At 36.0% G+C, this 20,263-nt stretch overlaps 2 protein-coding genes across 4 annotated transcripts; one reads left to right on the forward strand and one right to left on the reverse strand.

Annotated features, from left to right (window-relative positions):
- Positions 1-7,854: 7,854 nt before the first annotated feature.
- On the forward strand, positions 7,855-11,789 carry LOC108202892 (COBRA-like protein 7). The gene is made up of 2 exons (XM_017371495.2): positions 7,855-8,564; positions 10,309-11,789. Exons 1-2 carry the CDS (start codon positions 8,045-8,047, stop codon positions 11,721-11,723), a joined length of 1,935 nt encoding a protein of 644 aa, XP_017226984.1. The 5' UTR covers positions 7,855-8,044; the 3' UTR covers positions 11,724-11,789.
- Positions 11,790-14,478: 2,689 nt separating this feature from the next.
- Positions 14,479-19,931, reverse strand: LOC108200178 (two-component response regulator ARR2). 3 transcript variants are annotated; one of them, XM_017368232.2, is made up of 7 exons: positions 19,762-19,901; positions 19,445-19,583; positions 17,787-17,939; positions 17,304-17,681; positions 16,543-16,619; positions 15,029-16,147; positions 14,620-14,940 (listed from the first exon to the last, which is right to left on the reverse strand). In XM_017368232.2, the coding sequence occupies exons 2-7, from the start codon at positions 19,512-19,514 to the stop codon at positions 14,869-14,871; spliced, it is 1,869 nt and encodes a 622-aa protein (XP_017223721.1). In that variant the 5' UTR covers positions 19,515-19,583; positions 19,762-19,901; the 3' UTR covers positions 14,620-14,868. The 3 variants fall into 3 exon arrangements, with proteins under 3 accessions (XP_063940770.1, XP_017223720.2, XP_017223721.1); XM_064084700.1 differs by having other exon boundaries at positions 14,479-14,940; positions 19,445-19,931; XM_017368231.2 differs by having other exon boundaries at positions 14,479-14,940; positions 16,543-16,616; positions 19,445-19,896.
- Between the last annotated feature and the right edge of the window lie 332 nt (positions 19,932-20,263).

Raw genomic sequence — 20,263 nt, forward strand, 5'->3', positions numbered from 1 at the left:
GAGGGTCTTCAAGCCAACTGTTAAAGAGTTTAACTGGTTTTGGACCCCAATCAATTGGGTTTATCGAGAGACAAAGAGGCCTATAATCAGATGTAACTCTGTCTTTAGCTGATAGGGACCAATTCCCTAGCTCAAAACAGTCGCTAGATACAAAGACACGGTCGAGACGGCTACATTTATTTCCAGGGCCATACCACGTGAAAACAGAATTGGCAATATGTACTTCCAGGAGACCAGAAGCTGAAATGAAGTTATTGAAAGAAGAACTCTCTCTAGAGTTAAAGATTGAGTTAACCCTTTCTTCCTTTGTGCGTACTGCGTTAAAGTCACCCATAAGTAATACAAATGGTTCTGTGGCCCCGGTTAGAACCTCAAGAATTTCCGTCCAAACTCTATTCTTCGCCGCTAGAGACTGGGGGGCATACATATTTATCAGCAAGAAATGACTATTGTCCACTACTAGAGACCCTCTTATGAGAGACCAATTGGATGTAGACAAGGAAGAGGAGATTGAGAAAGTATTCTTGTTCCAAAGAGTGAGCAGCCCCCCAGACAGACCAACAGAGGGGGATTCAATCCAACCGTACGGAGATGGCATACCAAGAGATCTCAGGTTTTTCTCCGTCCATGAAATGCACTTGGTTTCTTGTAAACAGACAATTGCCGGTTTTGACCGACTTATTAGCTTCCTGATTAAGAATCTACTAGCTGTGCTGTTTGCACCTCTTACATTCCATGTTAAGAAGGTTTGTAAATCCATAAAAACAAAGGGTGGGATGGAAATAGAGAGGACGGGGGCTTACTTCAGATTCTCCTTGATGAGCTCCAAAGAACTTGCCTTTGAATTTAGGGGTAATAATCCCATCAGCACACCTGTTTCATAGATAGCCTCTGCCTCATCATGTTCTGAATTTAAGAAGAAGTGAGAAATTTGTTGAAGTCCTTCGCCCCGCGTTTTCTTACGTCTGGGTAATTTGAAGTGCTTGTTTAACTGAGGTCGTTTGTATTTTCTAGGTCGCCCCCTCTTTACTTGAACCTTGAGGTTCTGAAGCTCTCTGAGAACGCCATTGGAAATAGTGAATGAGTCTGATAGTTCCGGGTCTCCATTATTCTCAACCATTGATTTGCTATCCTCGCTCACCGACCGAAGTAGAGATGGAGAAGAGTCCTTATCCCTAGGAATCCAGTTAGACGTGAGTATCTCCATGTCAGGGGAAGCTATTGGTTGTTTGGTTTCAGAGTCCATGCTTCCCAGATTAGCCTGGAATTCTGTTCTTGGAGTTGCTGGATTGATGCAAGATCCATCCTCCCCTTCCGAGTTGTCAGCATTCTCTTGCATTGCTCCGTCTTCATAGTTTGTAGAATCTTCATGATTGTCACTTCCAGTGTCACTTCCATTGTCATCCCTCGTATCTGAGTTTGCATTAACCGAAGTCCCATGATCCTCGCTTGCACTGTCGTTCAATGTGTCTGTGGATTGGAGGATACAGGTTTCAGGGCCACAGTCCATTTCAGTGTTAAAGACATGAAAGTCTACTCCTGGAATTGAATCCCCACTTGAGGGTTCTGGCAAATCTTGTCCTGTCCCATAGGTTTCCACAATATGTATAGGTCTTTTCTTGCCTAGAATGACGACTTGAGTTGTAGCTTCAATTTTCTCCAGTGATGCCGTCTCAATCAGCACCTTTGGTGTAACATAGAAAGCATCATCATCTAGAGTGCGCCCATAATGGATAATGTTGCCCCAAGGGCGCAGCAATAAAGCATAGTTTGCCTCAGTCCAACCCAACAAGGGGAGTCCCCTGAGTTCTACCCAGGCCTGTCGTGGTACAATTAGATCATCCTCTTTAATCTTGCGTACCTCCAAGAAACCCAGACCTAAGAACTCCAGATCAACCTCCTCTAAACTAGCCACCTCAGTGAAATAAGCTAGGAACTTGGTATTTGAGATACCTCTGATGATTACCTCCTTAAAACCCAGACCTTCCGCTATCATCTCAACATTTCCAACGGATTCTTTTTTGGCTGTGATAAGCAGAACACAATTTTTTAACTCCTTTGACAGTTCAGTATCATAGGAGAGATTGACAAAATTGGAAGGCTCTTTGTCCTCGACTCCCTCTGAAAATTGAGCGATGTTGTCCCTCTGATTCTTCTTTCTCCTTGCTGTAGAAATGCGATCCTGGGAACCGATGGCAGGGCCATTTCCTCCTTCGGACTTGCAGTTGAAAGCTTTTGATTGGGGTGCTTCCGCAACCTTGAGGGGCTTTGGATATGTGTTGGTTGAACTCTTGGTATGGTCCCGGTTTGCGAAATTATTTGGTTTTTTTGCCATTGCCAGGTATATAACATATTTGCCTAAATTTTTCCCATTCTGAGATCCGATGATTTTCTTTGCTTCCTCTACATTTCGGGTGATGACAAAACCGTAACGATTGCCAAACTTATCCCTCTTCCTGGGTAGTATTATGTCCTTGATGGTTCTAGCTCTTTTGAACCATTGCCACAATGAAGGAACACTAACCATATCATCAAAACCAGTAAAGAAGATTGAGGCTGGACCAGAAGGTGTACTGACCTTGGTGGGGGTTTCAGCACGAAGCGGTGTAGCCGCGGAGGGAGAGAGAATTGCCTCCTTGAAGGATTTAGGACCTGCCGGGAGGGTTTTGTGGTGGATCTGTCCAAGAGCCAAGGACAAAGCCTTCTCATTTCCTTGCAACGCGTCTTTGAAGACCGAGGGTTCTATCAGTTGTTCAAAGCTAAGGATGAAGTTCTTCGCAACCTCCAGTTGTGAGCTGATAGATAGTTTTTTGGGCTTCGACTGGGGGTTAATTTGGGGTTTTTTAGCAACCCCTTTCCGTGGTGCCCTTTCTTTTAGTGAACCATAGTGAATTTGATTTAGGGCCATACGTATACCTTCACTGTCTCCCTCAAGAGCTAATTGACGAGTATTAGGGTGAATCAGATGTACCTTAGCACGAAGAAATTGAAAGAGAGGGTCAGACCCTTTTGGACACTCCGGACCTTCATCTAAACTTATTTTGAGAAGCCGGGCCCTTTCCCACCATCCGTTGTTGTAAAGAAAACGATGAAGACCCCATAGTGATTCTTCATCTCCCTCTAGGCATTCGGAAAGCAGATCTTTAGGAACGACGCCTACAAGATAATCAACTCTCGCCAAAGCTCCTGGGACTAGGCTCAAATTCCCTTTCCTGATTGCCGATACATAGTCGTTTTCGAGAAGAAACCAGTGCTGGTAGACCTTATCCAGTTGTTGTTGCAGAGCATCCGCGGAGTTTCCTTTTTGCGAGCTATCTTCCTTATCCCCTGGACTGCCCAGTCTGTTCCCCTTTGAGCTTGCTAGGTTACCCCCTCCATCGTTCCTACTCTGGCTAGATCCATCTCCGGTGAGCTTGCCTTATTTTTTTTGGTTGTTACATGGCCATGTAAATTAAGTGGGATCAATAATTTAAAAAATAAAAATCAGATTTAATCAATTAAGATACAGAATAAAAATTAATAAGAGATTATTTAATTTGATTGAAAATTATTCAAATAATTAAATAAATAATCGGAATTTTATTTAATTCGACAAGTAAAGAAATATCAATTAATTAATGATTAATCATAACTAATCGCCAACTTGGAACAATGGATGCGAGTCATTTTTAGGGCATGAGTTGTATAATATATGTGTTTGGTATTTTACCGGATAAAAAAGAGATTTGGACAAAAAAGAATTAATTTTGATAAGGCAGCGTTAGATGTTTGACATGTATTTTGTTGAGATTATTGCACTTTGTAATCCCAGACTTTAGGTCATTAGCAAATCAGACCCCACATTTTGAAACGTGGTAAGTTGTAACTCTAAGTTTCAATTAGCATTTACTTTGTAACTCTGGCCCACACATTCGTTAAAAACAACCGTTAACTTTAATTGTTTGAGAGGTAATATTGTGTATATTAGTTTCTCACAACTACTTATTTTAAAATTTATTTTAATTTTTTTACATCGTTATGTGTATTCAGAAATAATTTCAAAATAATATGATACATAAACTATAAGGGGTCGCAGGGGTAAAGTAGCTGTTAGAAAATAATATACACGCAGTTACTTCTACAACAATTAAAGTTAACGGCTGTTTTTAACGGATGTATGGGCCAGGATTACAAACAGATAATCTAATTGAAACTTAGGGTTAAGAACTATCACGTTTCAAAGTTTGAGGTCTGATTTGTTAATGAGCCAAAGTCTAGGGTTACAAAGTGCAATAATCTCTATTTTGTTTATAAAGAGCTATTCATCAAATATTTTCATTCAAAATAACTAATTCAATAAACAAATTTTTTATTTGTGAGTAGTATTGTACAAGGTATAAGATAGAATTCTCTGTATTCGAACCTACGACCCGACTAGTCAGTTAACAGTGACCGCTCTATAACGGAGCAACTGACGAACAACGGATTTAAGGAAGCCGGCTCTTGTTCTTTGAACAAACCTATGACCGAACAAAAAAGAGTTTGTCACTCCTTTTCACATACGCCGGGAGAGAGGGTTAGATAGCAAGTCCCTCCCCCGCCAGAGAGCCTCCAGAACAAGAAGGCGGCGATCAACCATCAACTCCCGAGTTTGGGAAAAAATTTATTCGAAAGAATTTATAATCTAGTCAAAAGACATGTAAGTAGAACTTATATTCGAAATAATCTGAATACCTGCAATTAAGAATATAAATATTATCAATATTATATATTTGAAAAGGTCAAAACATACGAATAAATCTGATTTCATAAAATAAATCATTTCATTAGACATATAACCAAATAAAGTCATCTAAAAATGATCAAATACATCTTAAATGATATTCAATCATCTTCGTGTATGATCACGATGCGGTCAAGTATGTCCAAAATCCATCAAAAATTTATATTTTTGTATAAGCACGAACCGTCATCAAGTATGATATAAATTTCAATATAATAAGATGTATCTATAAATAAGTCCAACTAATTAAATAAGTGGCAACGTCAATATAATAAAGAAAGATTATTTAAATAAGAAAAATCAAAGTAAATAAAAGAGTTCAGTAAACAACCTGATTAAGAAAGTTGTATACAAGTATTTGCACAAAATTTAATACCTAAGGGTCCACACAAAAAAAAATCAATATACTTATATAAAGGAGAAGTGAGGGGCGTGTAGGCGGCGCCTCTCACATCGCTCCGTTCTATTTTTCTAATTTTCTGGAATTTTTGGATGAAAAATATCAAAAATTAGAACTTCCTTTTTTAATTTCGGGTACATTAGAAGCAAGTTTTAGAATCTGATTTTGTTTCAAATTATTTATGGAATATAGTTTGTTGAAAGTTTTAATCTAATTTTGCTTCAGATTATTTAATTATGAAAAAGACAAATTATTTATGGAATATAGTAGCTTGAAAATTTTAATTAGATTTTGTTTCAAATTATTTATGAAATATAATAGCTTGAAAGTGTTAATCTAATTTTGTTTCAGATTATTTAATTATGGGAAATACAAATTATTTATGGAATATAGTACCTTGAAAGTTTTAATTTGATTTTGTTTCAGATTATTTAATTATGGGAAATACAAACTATAATCTGATTTTGTTTCAGATTATTTAATTATGGGAAATACAAATTATTTATGGAATATAATAGCTTGAAAGTTTTAATCTGATTTTGTTTCAGATTATTTAATTATGGGAAAGAGTAGCACACAAGTCTCTCTACACCTATAAATACCCTTATAGATCGTAGGGTTTTGGATCATCTAAACACAACATCCTCTCTCTCAACACTACAACCCTATCTCTCTCTGGTGATAGTCTTTCGCTCGATTTCTAACTCGGAGGTGTCGTTCTTCTGCAACGATAAGTGAATGCTGTTTATACAGTACTAAAAAAATAAAGGTTGTTGCAAGGAAAGGTAGTTATAGACCGGCTATATTGGAGTCGACAAATCCAAACACGGGAAAAGAATATAGTCTTGACATGATATTGATGGTTGATATCAATAAATTAACTATTAGTGATGTATGTTTGTGGTTATTCTTTCATAATATTTGTTTTGTTCATCAGACATGTTTGTTGTTGTTAATTTTTATATGATTTACTTTGTATAGAGGAAAAAATTATTCATGCATTATCAATTTGCACCGCTCAAAAAACTTTTAAGTAAAATTTGTTTATACAGTATTAAAAAATAAAAGTTGTTACAAGTAAGGTGGTAGTTATAGACCGCTATCTCACATATTTAAGTTAGATGTGTTTGTGCACAATCGATCCAAAAAAAATTGGAGGAAGGTGACAATGGAAGAACGTGATTACTTTTAAAAAAAACAAATAAAATTAAGATTCGTCATGCTATAAATTGTTAATTATGTGTATTTTTATTTTCATTTTTTTAATTATGAATTATAGTCCAAATTTGCAATTTTATATATTAGTATTGGTATTAAATCAAGATTTTTATAATAAAAATTTATTGAATCCTACAAATATTAATTTTGAAACACTAATATATTAATATACTTTTAATAGACAACAACAAAATTATTTTATTCTACAAATATTAATATTGAATTATTAATATGATTTTTATAGGCCGCCGCAACGCGCGGCTTCTCAACTAGTTGTCTAAAAGATCAATTACAATTTCAACTGAAAAAAGCAGTTTTAATCAACGAGAATTTATTAATAATATAATATACAATTTTTTTTTAAATATTTGCTAACTTAGATTGTAACGAGGTCTTCGGACCAGATATAATAAAGTGATATATACTATGGTAGATCCGGTAGCTTGGCTTTTATACACATGTACAGGAACGCGTTTGAGTTAACTTCAAAAAATGGCTTTTTAATTAAAATAAAAAAGTGTGAGAAATAAATTAATAATTATAAGTTGTGAAAATATTTGAAAAATAAGTAGAAGTTGTAAAAAAAAATTAGCATTTTCTACTTTCAACTTCTTTCTCGCGGCTTCTTAAAATTAATTCTTATTTCTTTACACAAACGGGTTAAAAGAAGCCGATAAAGAAGCATGTTCTGCTCTCCCAGCAGGGCCACCTTTTAGTATTTGATTTTTGAAAATTCAAGTTAAAGGCAAGTCTAGCTTTTGTCACTCTCATGGTCCAACGGTCCAAACCAAACGGGAATTAAAAAAGCAGTGTTACATTTCGAAATTTAAATACTGCTAAGCTATAAACATTTTCTTCTATTGGGCTAGCCAGCATAAATTAGTTTGTATATATTGATTAAAGACTTGTTCTTTATTAATCCGAATATTTATTAATACAATAAACCCAATATCTACAATATTAAAATTTCAAGTACATATAATCACTTAATTAAAATCATTTATCACGACATTCTAGAAAAGATATTATTATACATTATTATACAACATTACTAACTCGTAAACATTAAAATTTAAACATTGTTATTTCTTGTTACTGAGATATGATACCTTGTGTTTTTATTTCAGGTTGTCCAGAAGAAAGGTGTTTTCTGACAATTAAGTTATATTATCTAAGTGTCCTCGGTCATCTTGCATGTCCGAAGGTGAGATGATAAACTTTCTTGAATGAAAGGAACTCCTCGGTCAAGATCTTGCCGGAGCCCTCGTTGAGATTTATTCTCATATTAAAAAAAAAAAAAAAGAATAGGACCACCTCCAAATTAATACACGTCCACAAAAATAAATCAGTAACCGAATCAATTTTTTCTTGACAACGAGCGACCCACTCAAACACGCCAACGCTTCACATCAAATCTAACACGGTCACGCACGAACTCTACTAACAAGAATAAAAAACTCACCAAAACTAATGTACATTTAATTATTCGAACAAAACACCGTTCATTTAGACAGCTTCTCCCAAGCTGTTCCTCTTCAGACACTTTCCGCATCCGCGTTTTAGGTTTATTTACTTGTCTACACTTAGACATTATTCACACGCATGTTACACACACATATAAAAATTCAATTTATTCTTACAATCATTTTGAAATTCAAACAAGCATGGCTCTCTTTACTTTCTTCATCATCACCATAGCTCTGCTCCTCCCCATCTCGGCCCCACAGCCGACGGTGGCCCCACCGCCGTCCTCCGCCACCTGCAACGAAATCTTCATCTCCTACACAGTCACCTCAGTGAAGAAGATCCCACCGACCCAGAAGAGGAATCAGCCTTATAGATTCGAATCGAGTCTCTTTGTGGTGAATAATGGGCTTGATGAGCTGAAATCTTGGAGGGTTTTTGTGGGGTTTAGGAATGAGGAGGTTTTGGTGAGTGCAAGCAATGCTGTGTTGAGTGATGGGACGAGCTTGCCTGGGAAAGTGGGGAATGGGAGTGTTTTTGTGGGGTACCCTAATGCTGATTTGAAGACTGGGGTGGAGACTGCTGGGGATTTGAGTCAGATGTCTGTGAAGGTTGATTTGGTTGGGACTGAGTTTGGGGTGGGGGCTGGGAGTTTTCCTTTGCCTAGTAATGTTTCTCTTGTGAATGATGGATTTCTGTGTCCTAAGCCTACTCTTCAAGGTATTTTCTGATCACTTGTTTGATTTGTGATTTTCGATTTTCGGGTTTTTTTTGTTAGTCCTTTAATTTGTGATTTTCGAATTTTCGGGTTTTTTTGTTAGTGCTTATTATTGGAATGGGAAGTGAGAAGTGGTGATTTAGATGGAATCACTAGTGATTTGTGTGGTTGGATGTGATGATTTGAATTAGTAGTGAATTGTATGATTGGAAGTAGCAATTTGTTTTGCATCCAGATTGCTTGTCTTGCTGATATCTACACATCACTATGATTTTAGAATTAATTTTGATCTGAACAGAGGTGTGTGTATCAGTACAAGATTAGTATGAAAAGATTTAAATCTTGAAAGTTGAATTGTTTTTGTTTGAGATATATTGTGTCTATTAGGTCAATTTGTAAACAAATTAGACATGTCGATGAGAATTTCTTGAATTCGGGATATGTTTGTGTTCCTTTAATCACGGAGTGATTTATTCTGCAAACTTCAGATGTATTACAGAGTGCAGATGATTTGTAGTTGTGTGATTGTGAGTGATTTGTAGCTTGTTTGTTGACAAATATGACCCTATATATATTATACACAAAAGTTTTGGCACCTTATTCCCCTCAGTTGACTTTGTCTTCAATGTGGTAAATTTTAAGATTAGTGTCATGATAAAGTGGTTGCTGGCTAATCTTTACACATTGCCATGGGGATATTGTAAAACAGCATGAATATATTTAAATGAGAATCAAGACCTCTAATGGAGGAGAGTGTTTTTAAGGGAAATAGTGTTTCTCTTGTACAGGGCCGTTCCATACCTTTTGAGGGCCTAGGGGCGAAAGAAGAAAATGGGCCCTATTTTTTTTTACTTCACTAAATTTGATAAAATATGACCTTGTAGCAATGCAAACTCAAATTTTAGTCAACTTCCGTAAAAAAATAACTATAAAATAATCAAATTTAACGATAAAGTGTACAGGATGTAAGAAAAAAAAGATTAAACAAATGTTTGATGACATTTATCTGTTAGTGCATGATTGATAGTACCATTAGTTTAGGTACGGACGTAGTCACTTAGGATAAAATAGGCTTACAGGACTGATATATATTAATAACAATACATAAATTATAAAATTTTTGGGCCCCTAAATTTTTTGGGCCCTGGGCGGTCGCCCTGGTTGCCCTCCCTCTGGGCCGGGCCTGCTCTTGTAGGATCAACTGTTATCGCGTACATCTTGATTGGTATCAGATAATATATAGGGGTCTAATACAGCAATATTTGGTAGCATGCTGTTTGCCTTATATCTCATAAGCTCCAATACGTGCTATATCTTGAATCTCTAGGAAATTAGGCAGAATTGAATGGTTCTGAAGCAATAAACTATAACTTATAAGCTAAACTAGAAGCATGTTTATTTTTGTAACATGCTTCTAGTTTAGCTTATAAGTTTTGCAGTATGACTTCTTATTTCTGCTGTATTAATTTTGCAGTATGACTTCTTATTTCTGCTGTATTTCTTTAGCAAATGCAAATATACAAGAATCTTAGGTGGTTGTTATCTAATATTAGTTTTTTTATCTTCTTTATTGGGTTCTTACATTCATATGAATCTGAACATGAATCTTTGTTGCTAGTATAATTTTTAAGATTTTTAAATTACTCAGACAGGGTTAAACTGTTTTATCTCTATTATATTTTCTTGACCTCTTTGTTGAGCTATATTTTATCATTGTTTTGCTTATATAAGTTTCATCTTTTCCAGGTAAGAACCAAATGGAGTTATGTTGTACAAAAGACCCTAAATTCAAGAGCAACGTCACCGAAGATGAAGAATTTTTGCGTCGGCAAGATGGTGATCTTACAATAATGTATGATGTGACCAAAACATATGAATCGTATTACTGGGCAGATGTTACAATCTCAAATCACAATCCTCTTGGCCGTCTTGATAATTGGAAATTAAATTGGGATTGGATGAGAGATGAGTTTATCTATACTATGAAAGGAGCTTATCCCTCAGTCCTTGATTCATCCAATTGCATATATGGCCGACAGGGTGAATTCTACAAGACTATGGACTTCTCGACAGTTATGAACTGTCAAAGACGGCCAACTATTGTTGACCTTCCACTAACCAAAACCAACGACACAGCCCTCGGTTTAGTGCCTTTCTGTTGCCGGAATGGGACAATTTTGCCGCCCACTATGGACCCAAGCAAATCTATATCAGCATTCCAAATGCAAGTCTATAAGATGCCACCAGATCTTAACCGTTCCCAGCTCAGTCCACCACAGAACTGGAAAATTAGTGGCAGACTGAATCCGGATTATGTATGTGGTCCTCCAGTTCGTGTTAGTCCTAGCCGTTTCTCAGACCCAAGTGGTTTATCAGATTCAACTGCAGTTGCAAGCTGGCAAGTGGTGTGCAACATCACCCAGGCGAAGGGATCGAGTCCTAGATGCTGTGTGTCATTTTCTGCTTATTATAATGAATCTATTATCCCATGCAAGACCTGTGCTTGTGGCTGTCCAAGTAACACTGCCCGTACTTGTAGTACCAGTGCCTCGGCTCTTCTTCTACCATCTCAAGCTCTTCTAGTTCCTTTTGAGAATCGGACCAGAATGAGTTTGGCTTGGGCTGATATAAAACATCTGCCAGTGTCAAATCCATTGCCTTGTGGAGATAATTGTGGTGTCAGCATTAACTGGCATTTATTGACAGACTACAGAGGTGGATGGTCTGCAAGAATGACAGTATTTAACTGGGAGGACGAGGCATTCGTCGACTGGTTTGCTGCTGTGGAACTGGATAAGGCAGCATTAGGGTTCAAGGAGGTGTACTCGTTTAACGGAAGTGCATTAAATGGTGTCAACAATACTATTTTCATGGAGGGTCTTCCTGGCTTAAACTATCTGGTGGGTGAAACAGACGCACCCAGACCTGATAGGGACCCGAGGGTGCCAGGGAAACAACAGTCTGTAATATCTTTCACGAAGAAAAAAACTCCAGGAATTAATATTCCCGCTGGAGATGGGTTCCCTACAAAAGTGTTTTTCAACGGGGAGGAATGCTCACTCCCAAGAATACTTCCATCAGGCAATTCTTACAGATTGCACTCATCAGTCTCGACGTCTTTCGTATTAGCTCTAGTAATCCTGGTTTTGATTCAGCAATAACAATTTGATCTGAGTATTGCTGCCTGTTTTGGTTATGGATGATATTATCTTCATTCTTTTGGTTTATATTGTCTGTATATTACTGTTAACTCGAATTATTCAACCACACTTGAGTTGTTAATGTATGGTTACGCTAGAATCCTATTCACATTCTCCTTCTTATGTTGTGTTTGGTGGGGCTGACGAATAAAAAGAAATAATAGAGGGCAGAAGGGAGGACTCGAAAAAAATGAATAGATTTGAATAAAAAATAGGTATAATAAAGAATGAAGCATTTATAGATAAAAGAAATAGGTATAATAAAGAATGGAGCATTCATCTATAAACCGGAGAGCCTAACTCTAGTTTAGGGTGATAAAAATGGAAGGGTGGAGGGAATAAAATTATTACACATTTAATTAAATTATAGTTCAAATTTTATTCCGTTTCTTCCATTTTTATTCACCCCAACCAAATACTCCACAACATTATTATCTCTTTATCTAAATACATGTACTTAATACAAATGATTCGAAAATATATAGGCTATAATATACCAAGCATGCCTACGAATTTTAACTTCATTTGAAATTCTGAATTTGATTAAATGACATATTTGGATAAAAAGAAAAGAAATTTGAATTTTATTCGAAATTCACGACATTCGAATATTAATACAAAACTAATAGTTTGAAATGACAGCTCAAATCATGTTGAAATCCTAAATTTAAAATTAAATATATTCTCAAACGCAACCAAACGAAATTTTATGTACTCCTCGCCACATTCACGCCCCTAAGAGCATCTCCAACAATCTCTTAAGTCTTAATCATACTCATCAAAAATAATATAAAAAATTTACTCCCAGCTACTTAAGACATGCTATTAGAGCAAGTCCAACAGCTGCCCTATTTAGTGTCCTAAGTCATAATATAGGGCATTTGATGAAAAAACTTGATCCAACAATGTCCTAGTGATGCCCTATATCACTAGGACAACCCATTCAAGCCCTATTTTTGAGGCACTCTCTCTCCTTGCCCTATCTCATATTTTATAATAAATTCTTACCAACACTTTCTTTCTCTCTCTATTTTATGTTATGTTTTAATGATGAAAGTGAATTTTTAATAATAAAATATTAAACATATAGTGAAAATAAGGCACATTGTTGGAGTTGAAGTTAGTAGAATATGTCCTAAATTATTAGGACATAATTTTTTATATTATATTTAGGGCTCTAACTAGGACACTGTTGGACTTGCTCTTACCTTTCATCTCCGATGGTTTCTTCATCTATACCTCCTAAATAACTTTTTTATCATTAAATGTACGCATGATACTCCCTCCGTCCCTATTTATCTGTCCACTTTGGAAGTAAAAATTTGTCCCTATTTATCTGTCCATTTATACTTTCAAAACTAATTTAATGATAGTTTTTCAAATATATCTCCATAATTTCAATTTTCAAGGCTTGACTTATTTAAAACTTGGTTGAATTCATGTTTTCAAGACATAAAGTAGGGGTATTCCACCATTTTTAAGATATTAATTAGAGGTATTTAATGAAAAAGTTTATACAATCAATTATTCCTTGGTATGTGTTTTTTTTTCCAAAATGGACAGATAAAAAGGGACGGAGGGAGTACTAAAATAGAGAAAAGTGAAGGTAAAGAAACTAGAAAGAAGCAAATAGATTTATTAAAGAATGAAGTAAGGAGAGGAGAGAGACTCTTAGAATTGAGGAGCATTGGAGAGCTCTTAAATATACGAGGAGGAGTTACGAGGCTCTTGGAGCTTTGTTTTGGACAATCCTTCTCAAATTATAAGTAAAGAGCTTGAGTAAGGAACTCGTTAGAGTTGCTGTAAGGCCTGTTTTCTATCCGGTTTAAATATTTTGAGTTTTTGAAATACACCTAGATTTTGAACTGCATCTCAAAAACTCAAAATCTCATAAACAAATCCACTCAAGGACTGTCGTATTCATAAAGTCATAAACACTAACTTTGTTTTTTGTGACAAAAGGCTTCTATTGGCATCTAAATCCATAAGATCGTGTTCAGTTGTTGAGGAGAAAATGGGGAAGAAATTTGTATGTAAATCCATGAGATTGTGTTCAGTTGTTGAAGAGAAAATGGTGAAGGAATGATATGGAAAATCCTAAACAAATTCTATAGGAATAGAAGAATGGAAGAGAGACAGGTGAATGGACATGAGAAAATTTTGAGAAAGTTTAAATTTTCGATGATAAAAGATTGAATGGAACACTCCAAAATAGTGGGCTATAATTTTAGTTCAAATAGTTTGGAAGGAAATGAAGAAATAAGAATTGTAAACGTTTTTCCTAGTCTCACCCAACAAGAAGCCGAAGCGGCAGATTTGATTCCATTTCCTTATCATTTCATTACATCCAAGTTGAACGCAACGAGTTATCTGGAGCCACTGAACTCTTTACGTGAAAATAGTCCAGACTCCAGACATGCTGTAAGGTTATGGTATGTAACCTCAATTACATAATTCAAAATTTTAACATGACAAGACATAGGCATACCAAAAAAACCCAGCAAAAATATTGCAAATTATCAAAGACAGCAAAGACATAGGCATACCAAAAAGACTCCAGACATGCTGTAAGGTTATACTGTAATTATCATTTAAGAGAAACTCGAACCCGCCAATGAGATCCCATAGGCATACCAAAAAAACCCAGCAAAAATATTGCAAATTATCTACCAAAAGTAAAATCAGAATAATATCAGAAATTTCCCTTTCCGCAAGATGAAAGAATTTATCCAAAAGGTTTTTATTTGAGATTAATCAACCAACTTCAAAAATTTGAATCCATAACCGACACACTTTGACGACTAGTCCTAGAGATATAATGTTCATCCCTAAAAGTTGGTATATTTTTGGCATAGCATACGCTTTGCATATGGTGTGATAGCAAAGCATAAATTCTCCCTATGATGTAAATGATTATTTAGTTTCAGCAATCTCTAAACTCCTAAACCAACAAGAAAAAGTGAGATCATCCCCTTCTTGATGGCTGGCCTAAAAAAGAGATGACATGAACTTTGTTGTTTGATAATTGCTAAGTTTGAATCAGACTGCATCTAAACTTTGTACGCGCCACAAATTGCAGTCACTAATATAAGAAGCTATGAAATATCTATATTGGAAGATGATCCATGGAATACCCGTCAAAGCCAAACTCATCTTCGCCTCTTCCAGTTCCGTCTTGCTGTTACACGAGATGTTAAATTTGAGTGAGTACACGCAGACACTTGTTTAATATTTTATATAACAGTATTGGATAGAAAAAAACTGACCTGTTTTAGTAGGGCACTCATGAGATCCTCTTGCCCTCCATTTCCAGGTAACAGAGCATTCTGATAGCTAGTTTCAGGGAAACTTTTAGCCTCGACTTGAAATGAGCTTTCAGTATTAAGCACAGTAGGCTGCTGACCAACAATTGGCATATTCTCTTCCCCACTGAGGAACACTCCCTGACCAAGTGACGAACTACTGCTGTTCCCAGTACTCAGGTTACCTAGAAAATCCTGCTGACCTAAAAAGGACGGGAATGTACCAAGGTCTCCTTGCATGTTTACAAGTGGGGATGCGCCAAAGGTCAATTCCGGATTCAGTGAACTCCAATCTTGAGATTTCTGCTCAAGCAGATCATTAATGATATCATAAGTTGTTCTAGCATCTCCTCCTGATCCTTCCACTTCCATACTAGCATCTCCTTGGAACACCCCTGTTGATAAAGTGGGTGGAATATCTGAATTGTCCCCAACAGAAAAACCATTCCCCAATAAATCTGTACTGTGGTTCACAGAGAAATCCATGGCAGAGGGTTGAGAAACTTGATCATATGCTGGTCCTTGGACATTGTTAATTACTCCATTGTATCCCAAAACACCATTTGCTATCCCATTTGATGAGATAGGAGTTGCTATAGATGATGAAAACATTGATGCAAGATTACCATTAGTTTCATTCTGTATCTGAGCGCTTGCCTGTTGAGTCATCGGCACCATTGAAGAGCTGCTCTGGTTTCCTTGCATCATGCCCGCAAATAAATTTGCAGTTTGATGCATATCGGAAAGCTGCTTGGGTTCCATATTTGTTGGGATACCAGGGAGGAAGTTCATTTGCTCGCTGTTACTGCTTAGTTGCTGTTGTCCCTCTACAAAATGTAAAGTTGGGGACTCAAAGCTGAATATATTTCCCTGATCAACCAGGGGAGAAATAGTGGATTGTGACACATCTTGCAGTGCAGCAAGACTTTGTTCTGGGATTTGACCACTAGCAGCAAGACTTTGCAACTCCTGACCATTGAATGAAGACATGGACCCAAATGGTGCTTCCTGGGTCCCTAAAAAAGAGTCACTTAGCCCATTCTGTTGCTGTCCACTTACTCTTTTAAGATATATCCGGTATTTCTGCAAAAATTGACAAGTTGTAAGGGGTATATCGAAACAAGGTGGCAGCCGATTTATAAAGATATATACAATTGAACAATTGTGAAGTTATCAATATATTGACTCTCTCTCTCTCTCTCTCTATATGTATATATATGCACAAGACAATAGGCTAATAATTTGTTCATAGGACACTGTCCAAACAGTTTATTAACTTCTCATGTACTTGCTCTCTTTATTGGTATAACCAAGCTATGTGTAGAAGAGTACTTAGAAGTGTCTATTATAGCAAAATATTAACATCATACACATCCCCACTCATAATATAAACAAATAGAAAGAATATAAGCATATAATGGTAGCTTCAATGACTTTTTAAGTACAAAAACTTTACATTAAGAAAACAAAAGACTTACCTGTAGGTGGCTAGCGACATTCTCTCTTGTAAGTCCGGGTACATTCATATTCTCAAGAATTTTCTTTGGAACAGCTTCTGCATTCAAAAGCAATACATCAGAAAACACGTCTACCATATTCAAAAAAGAACACAAGGCAAATATTAGTTTGCTGCCTTGCCATAACAATTCTCCCATCACAAAATAATAAGATCAATGTAAATTTTACAATAAGTTTATACTGAGAAGATCATTGATTTGGTTTCAACAGAAAATAAATTATAAGACACAGATTTATAGTCTACAATATTCAAATGAATCACTACTTTTTATTAGCTCCCAATTTGTGATAGACTGAAGATAGTTAATAGTCATCTATTTAAACATGAATTAGCAGATAAAATTATCTTATTCATCTTGATAACTTATATACAACTTGAGAGAGAATATGAACTATTTGTGTGTGTCTGTTCATGTGTGCCTATGTATTGTGAAAGATTTGTAAAACGTAGATGACAATTGTAGCATCTCTTTTTTCATTAAATGCACACAGATTTATACTTACTATAAATTATATCCCTTATGCTATATAGTGTAGAATAAAAACACATAATCGGATAATTATGCTTATGGAAATGAATGGAACCAGACACGGTATACACTGGACATCGTCTACTTTCTCCATAGCCATGTGTATAGTTGTATAAATAGAAACCGGAAGTCAAGCAGTGTGTGTATAAATGTAAGAAACCAAGTGAGAGAAGTAGCTACAAGGTTCTTACTATCTAATCCCAGTTGATTAACAGCTGCCACAAATTGTTGATGAAGTTCTACCGACCAGACAACCCGAGCTCTCTTGAGCGAAGTTGTATCATCCTTGTCCTCAGATTCATCTTCGTCGTCCTTCCTCTTCTTGATCATCCAACTTCCTTCATTTGCAGAAAAAGAGTAGTCAGCTTCTTCAGGGGCCTTTTGCTTCCGGTCTCCATCTTCCACACTTCTTGATTGCTGAAAGTCCTTGTTCTCATGTTTCTTTTTGCGTAGTACATGCTGCCATAAGGTCTTCAGAGATTCAATACGGATTGGTTTGATTAGATAATCACATGCACCATGAGTCACTCCCTTCATCACGACTTTATTATTATCGTCAGCAGACATCACTGTTCAGTCAAAATAGAACAAACTTGTCAGATCTTGATCAAATCAATTAGACAAAACAACAAAGTCAAATTAATGAAATAAAACAAGAGACAGAGGCAACTAACTGATAACAGGCAGATCCATTTCCAATCCAATGTGCTCAAGCAGTTTGAACCCATCCATATCAGGCATGTGAACATCACTGATCACAATATCAAATCCACTTTTCTTCTCCCTGAGTAGGGATAAAGCTATGTCTGCTCGATGGCATTGGGTAACTGAAAACATAAATAATAACTAGATAAAATGTGCAAATAAATACCACGTGAAATACACAAAGGAGATATGTATTTTGTAAAGGGGGGAAAAAACCACGCAATGCGCAGGGATACACAGCTCCAAATGCATATCTAAGAGATGCACATCTCCCAAATGCGTCCTTGGCACGTTCAAGGAGATGAAGACTCCCAAAATTTGCCAATGACGCACTTGTATCTGAACTTGTTTTCAGGCAAATAGTAATGATTGTATTTAGCAAAAAGGAAAAATGTACCACACATAACATGCATATGAAAAATGTGTATTCGGTAAAGGGTGCAAAACGAGCGCGCAATGCGTGCGGATACACACCTCCCAAATGCATATCTGCGATCTCCCAAATGCATTTTTGGCACATTTGGGAGATGCAGATCTCCCAAAAAGCTCTCAGATATGGTATTTTGGAGTCTTGAACACAGAATTATTATTTCGTCGTGAAGGGAGAAAAAGATTATCTACCAAAACTACACAAGGCAAACTCCACCAATTCAATAAACTTCAATAAAGTCTCAATTCCCTTCATTCCAAGCATTCACTTGAAAACATTATTCATGCACCTCAATTAACATATAAAATCACATTCAAAGCCAGCGCGCAATGCGTGTGGATACACACCTCCCAAATGCATATCTGCGATCTCCCAAATGCATTTTTGGCACATTTGGGAGATGCAGATCTCCCAAAAAGCTCTCAGATATGGTATTTTGGAGTCTTGAACACAGAATTATTATTTCGTCGTGAAGGAAGAAAAAGATTATCTACCAAAACTACACAAGGCACAAATGAACAAGGCAAACTCCACCAATTCAATAAACTTCAATAAAGTCTCAATTCCCTTCATTCCAAGCATTCACTTAAAAACATTATCCATGCACCTCAATTAACATATAAAATCACATTCAAAGCCCATCATCTAAACCATTGCACCACCCAATTCCCAGTCAGTAATTAATTCAAAACTCATAATCAAACCTCCCTCCCTTTTACCCTTCATTTTTATCTATCCTTACTATATAATCCAAAAAAAAAAAAATCCAAAAACAAGAAATCACAAACAAAATACATGTACACACACACACACAAACGAATTCCATCTACAAACATATATCAAATCATACAAAAGATAAACATAAACTTTTTTTTTAAAAAAATTAATAAAAAAAAGTGCAAACAAGACACACACACACACACACACAAAATCAACCGGATTCCATCTACTAACATATATCAAATCATACAAAAGATAAACATAAACTTTAAAAAAAAAATCAATAAAAAAAAGTGCAAACAAGACACACACACACACACACAAAATCAACCGGATTCCATCTACTAACATATATCAAATCATACAAAAGATAAACATAAACTTCAAAAAAAAACAAAAAAAAAACTGCAAACAAAAAAAACATTCAACAAGAGTCCATTCACTAATTAAAATGAAATGATCACAAATAAATGATACCTTGATAACCACAACTTCGAAGCATCTTCTGCAAGATCATTAGACAAGTAGGGTCATCATCAACAATCATCACCCTGAGCCCCTCCGGAATCTCGTCGGAAACCCCATCTCCGGCCGACTTCGCCGCCACACTCGAACTCTGCATAGTCCAATTCAGTAGCTGACAACTACACAGACACTATTCTATACACCCAACACAATAAAACATGTACTTATATAGCTATACAGATATACACACACCCAAATGAGGCAAATTTAAAAATTAAATCCTCTGGGCCAAAATTCACAGAAAATTTATTGCCGAGAATAAAAAATACCCAGTTTAAGAAAATGCATGGAACGTTTTCAACAGCCGTTGAATCTTTTTTGTTCGGTTTCGGAAAAAAACAGCACTTGAATACATGTAAAGTGGTTGTAAGTATAATTGATTTGTGGGTGATTTATGAAAGCATGTCAGTTGTAAGAATTGAAACATCATTTTGTACTTGGGAGTTCAAGTTGTAATGAATCTTTTATTTTGAAAGAGAATTTGGTTGTGGGGCCAGACTTGTTGGGCGTGAATCCAGCTCATCTGAGTACTTGACTTGGCTCCATGCATTGCCAGCAATATTTTTGCTTCTCGTTTCTTAGTTTTGGAGTGACATTCTATTTTACTTCTAATGTGAGAATGGATTTTAATTAAATCTCGAGAGTTTTCTGGATTGTTTGGTTTAGTTCAAATATTTGTTTCACGGTTTTAAGTGAGAAGTTTTTATAAGTTAATAGTAATTTTTATATTATGTATTTGGATAATTGACTTGATATTTATAAATTATTAGT

The sequence above is a fragment of the Daucus carota genome, chromosome 9, assembly GCF_001625215.2.
Source record: "Daucus carota subsp. sativus chromosome 9, DH1 v3.0, whole genome shotgun sequence".
Lineage (NCBI taxonomy): Eukaryota > Viridiplantae > Streptophyta > Magnoliopsida > Apiales > Apiaceae > Daucus > Daucus carota.

What these genes read in the sequence shown, in the direction of transcription:
- LOC108200178 (XM_064084700.1), bottom strand. Translation starts at nt 19,589, where the DNA reads ATGCAGAGTTCGAGTGTGGCGGCGAAGTCGGCCGGAGATGGGGTTTCC. An exon ending in TCGAAGTTGTGGTTATCAAG is followed by an intron (nt 17,940 to 19,444) that starts GTATCATTTATT and finishes TTATGTTTTCAG; the next exon opens with TTACCCAATGCCATCGAGCA. An exon ending in ATGTCGCTAGCCACCTACAG is followed by an intron (nt 16,148 to 16,542) that starts GTAAGTCTTTTG and finishes CAATTTTTGCAG; the next exon opens with AAATACCGGATATATCTTAA.
- LOC108202892 (XM_017371495.2), top strand. Translation starts at nt 8,045, where the DNA reads ATGGCTCTCTTTACTTTCTTCATCATCACCATAGCTCTGCTCCTCCCC. An exon ending in TCCTAAGCCTACTCTTCAAG is followed by an intron (nt 8,565 to 10,308) that starts GTATTTTCTGAT and finishes CATCTTTTCCAG; the next exon opens with GTAAGAACCAAATGGAGTTA.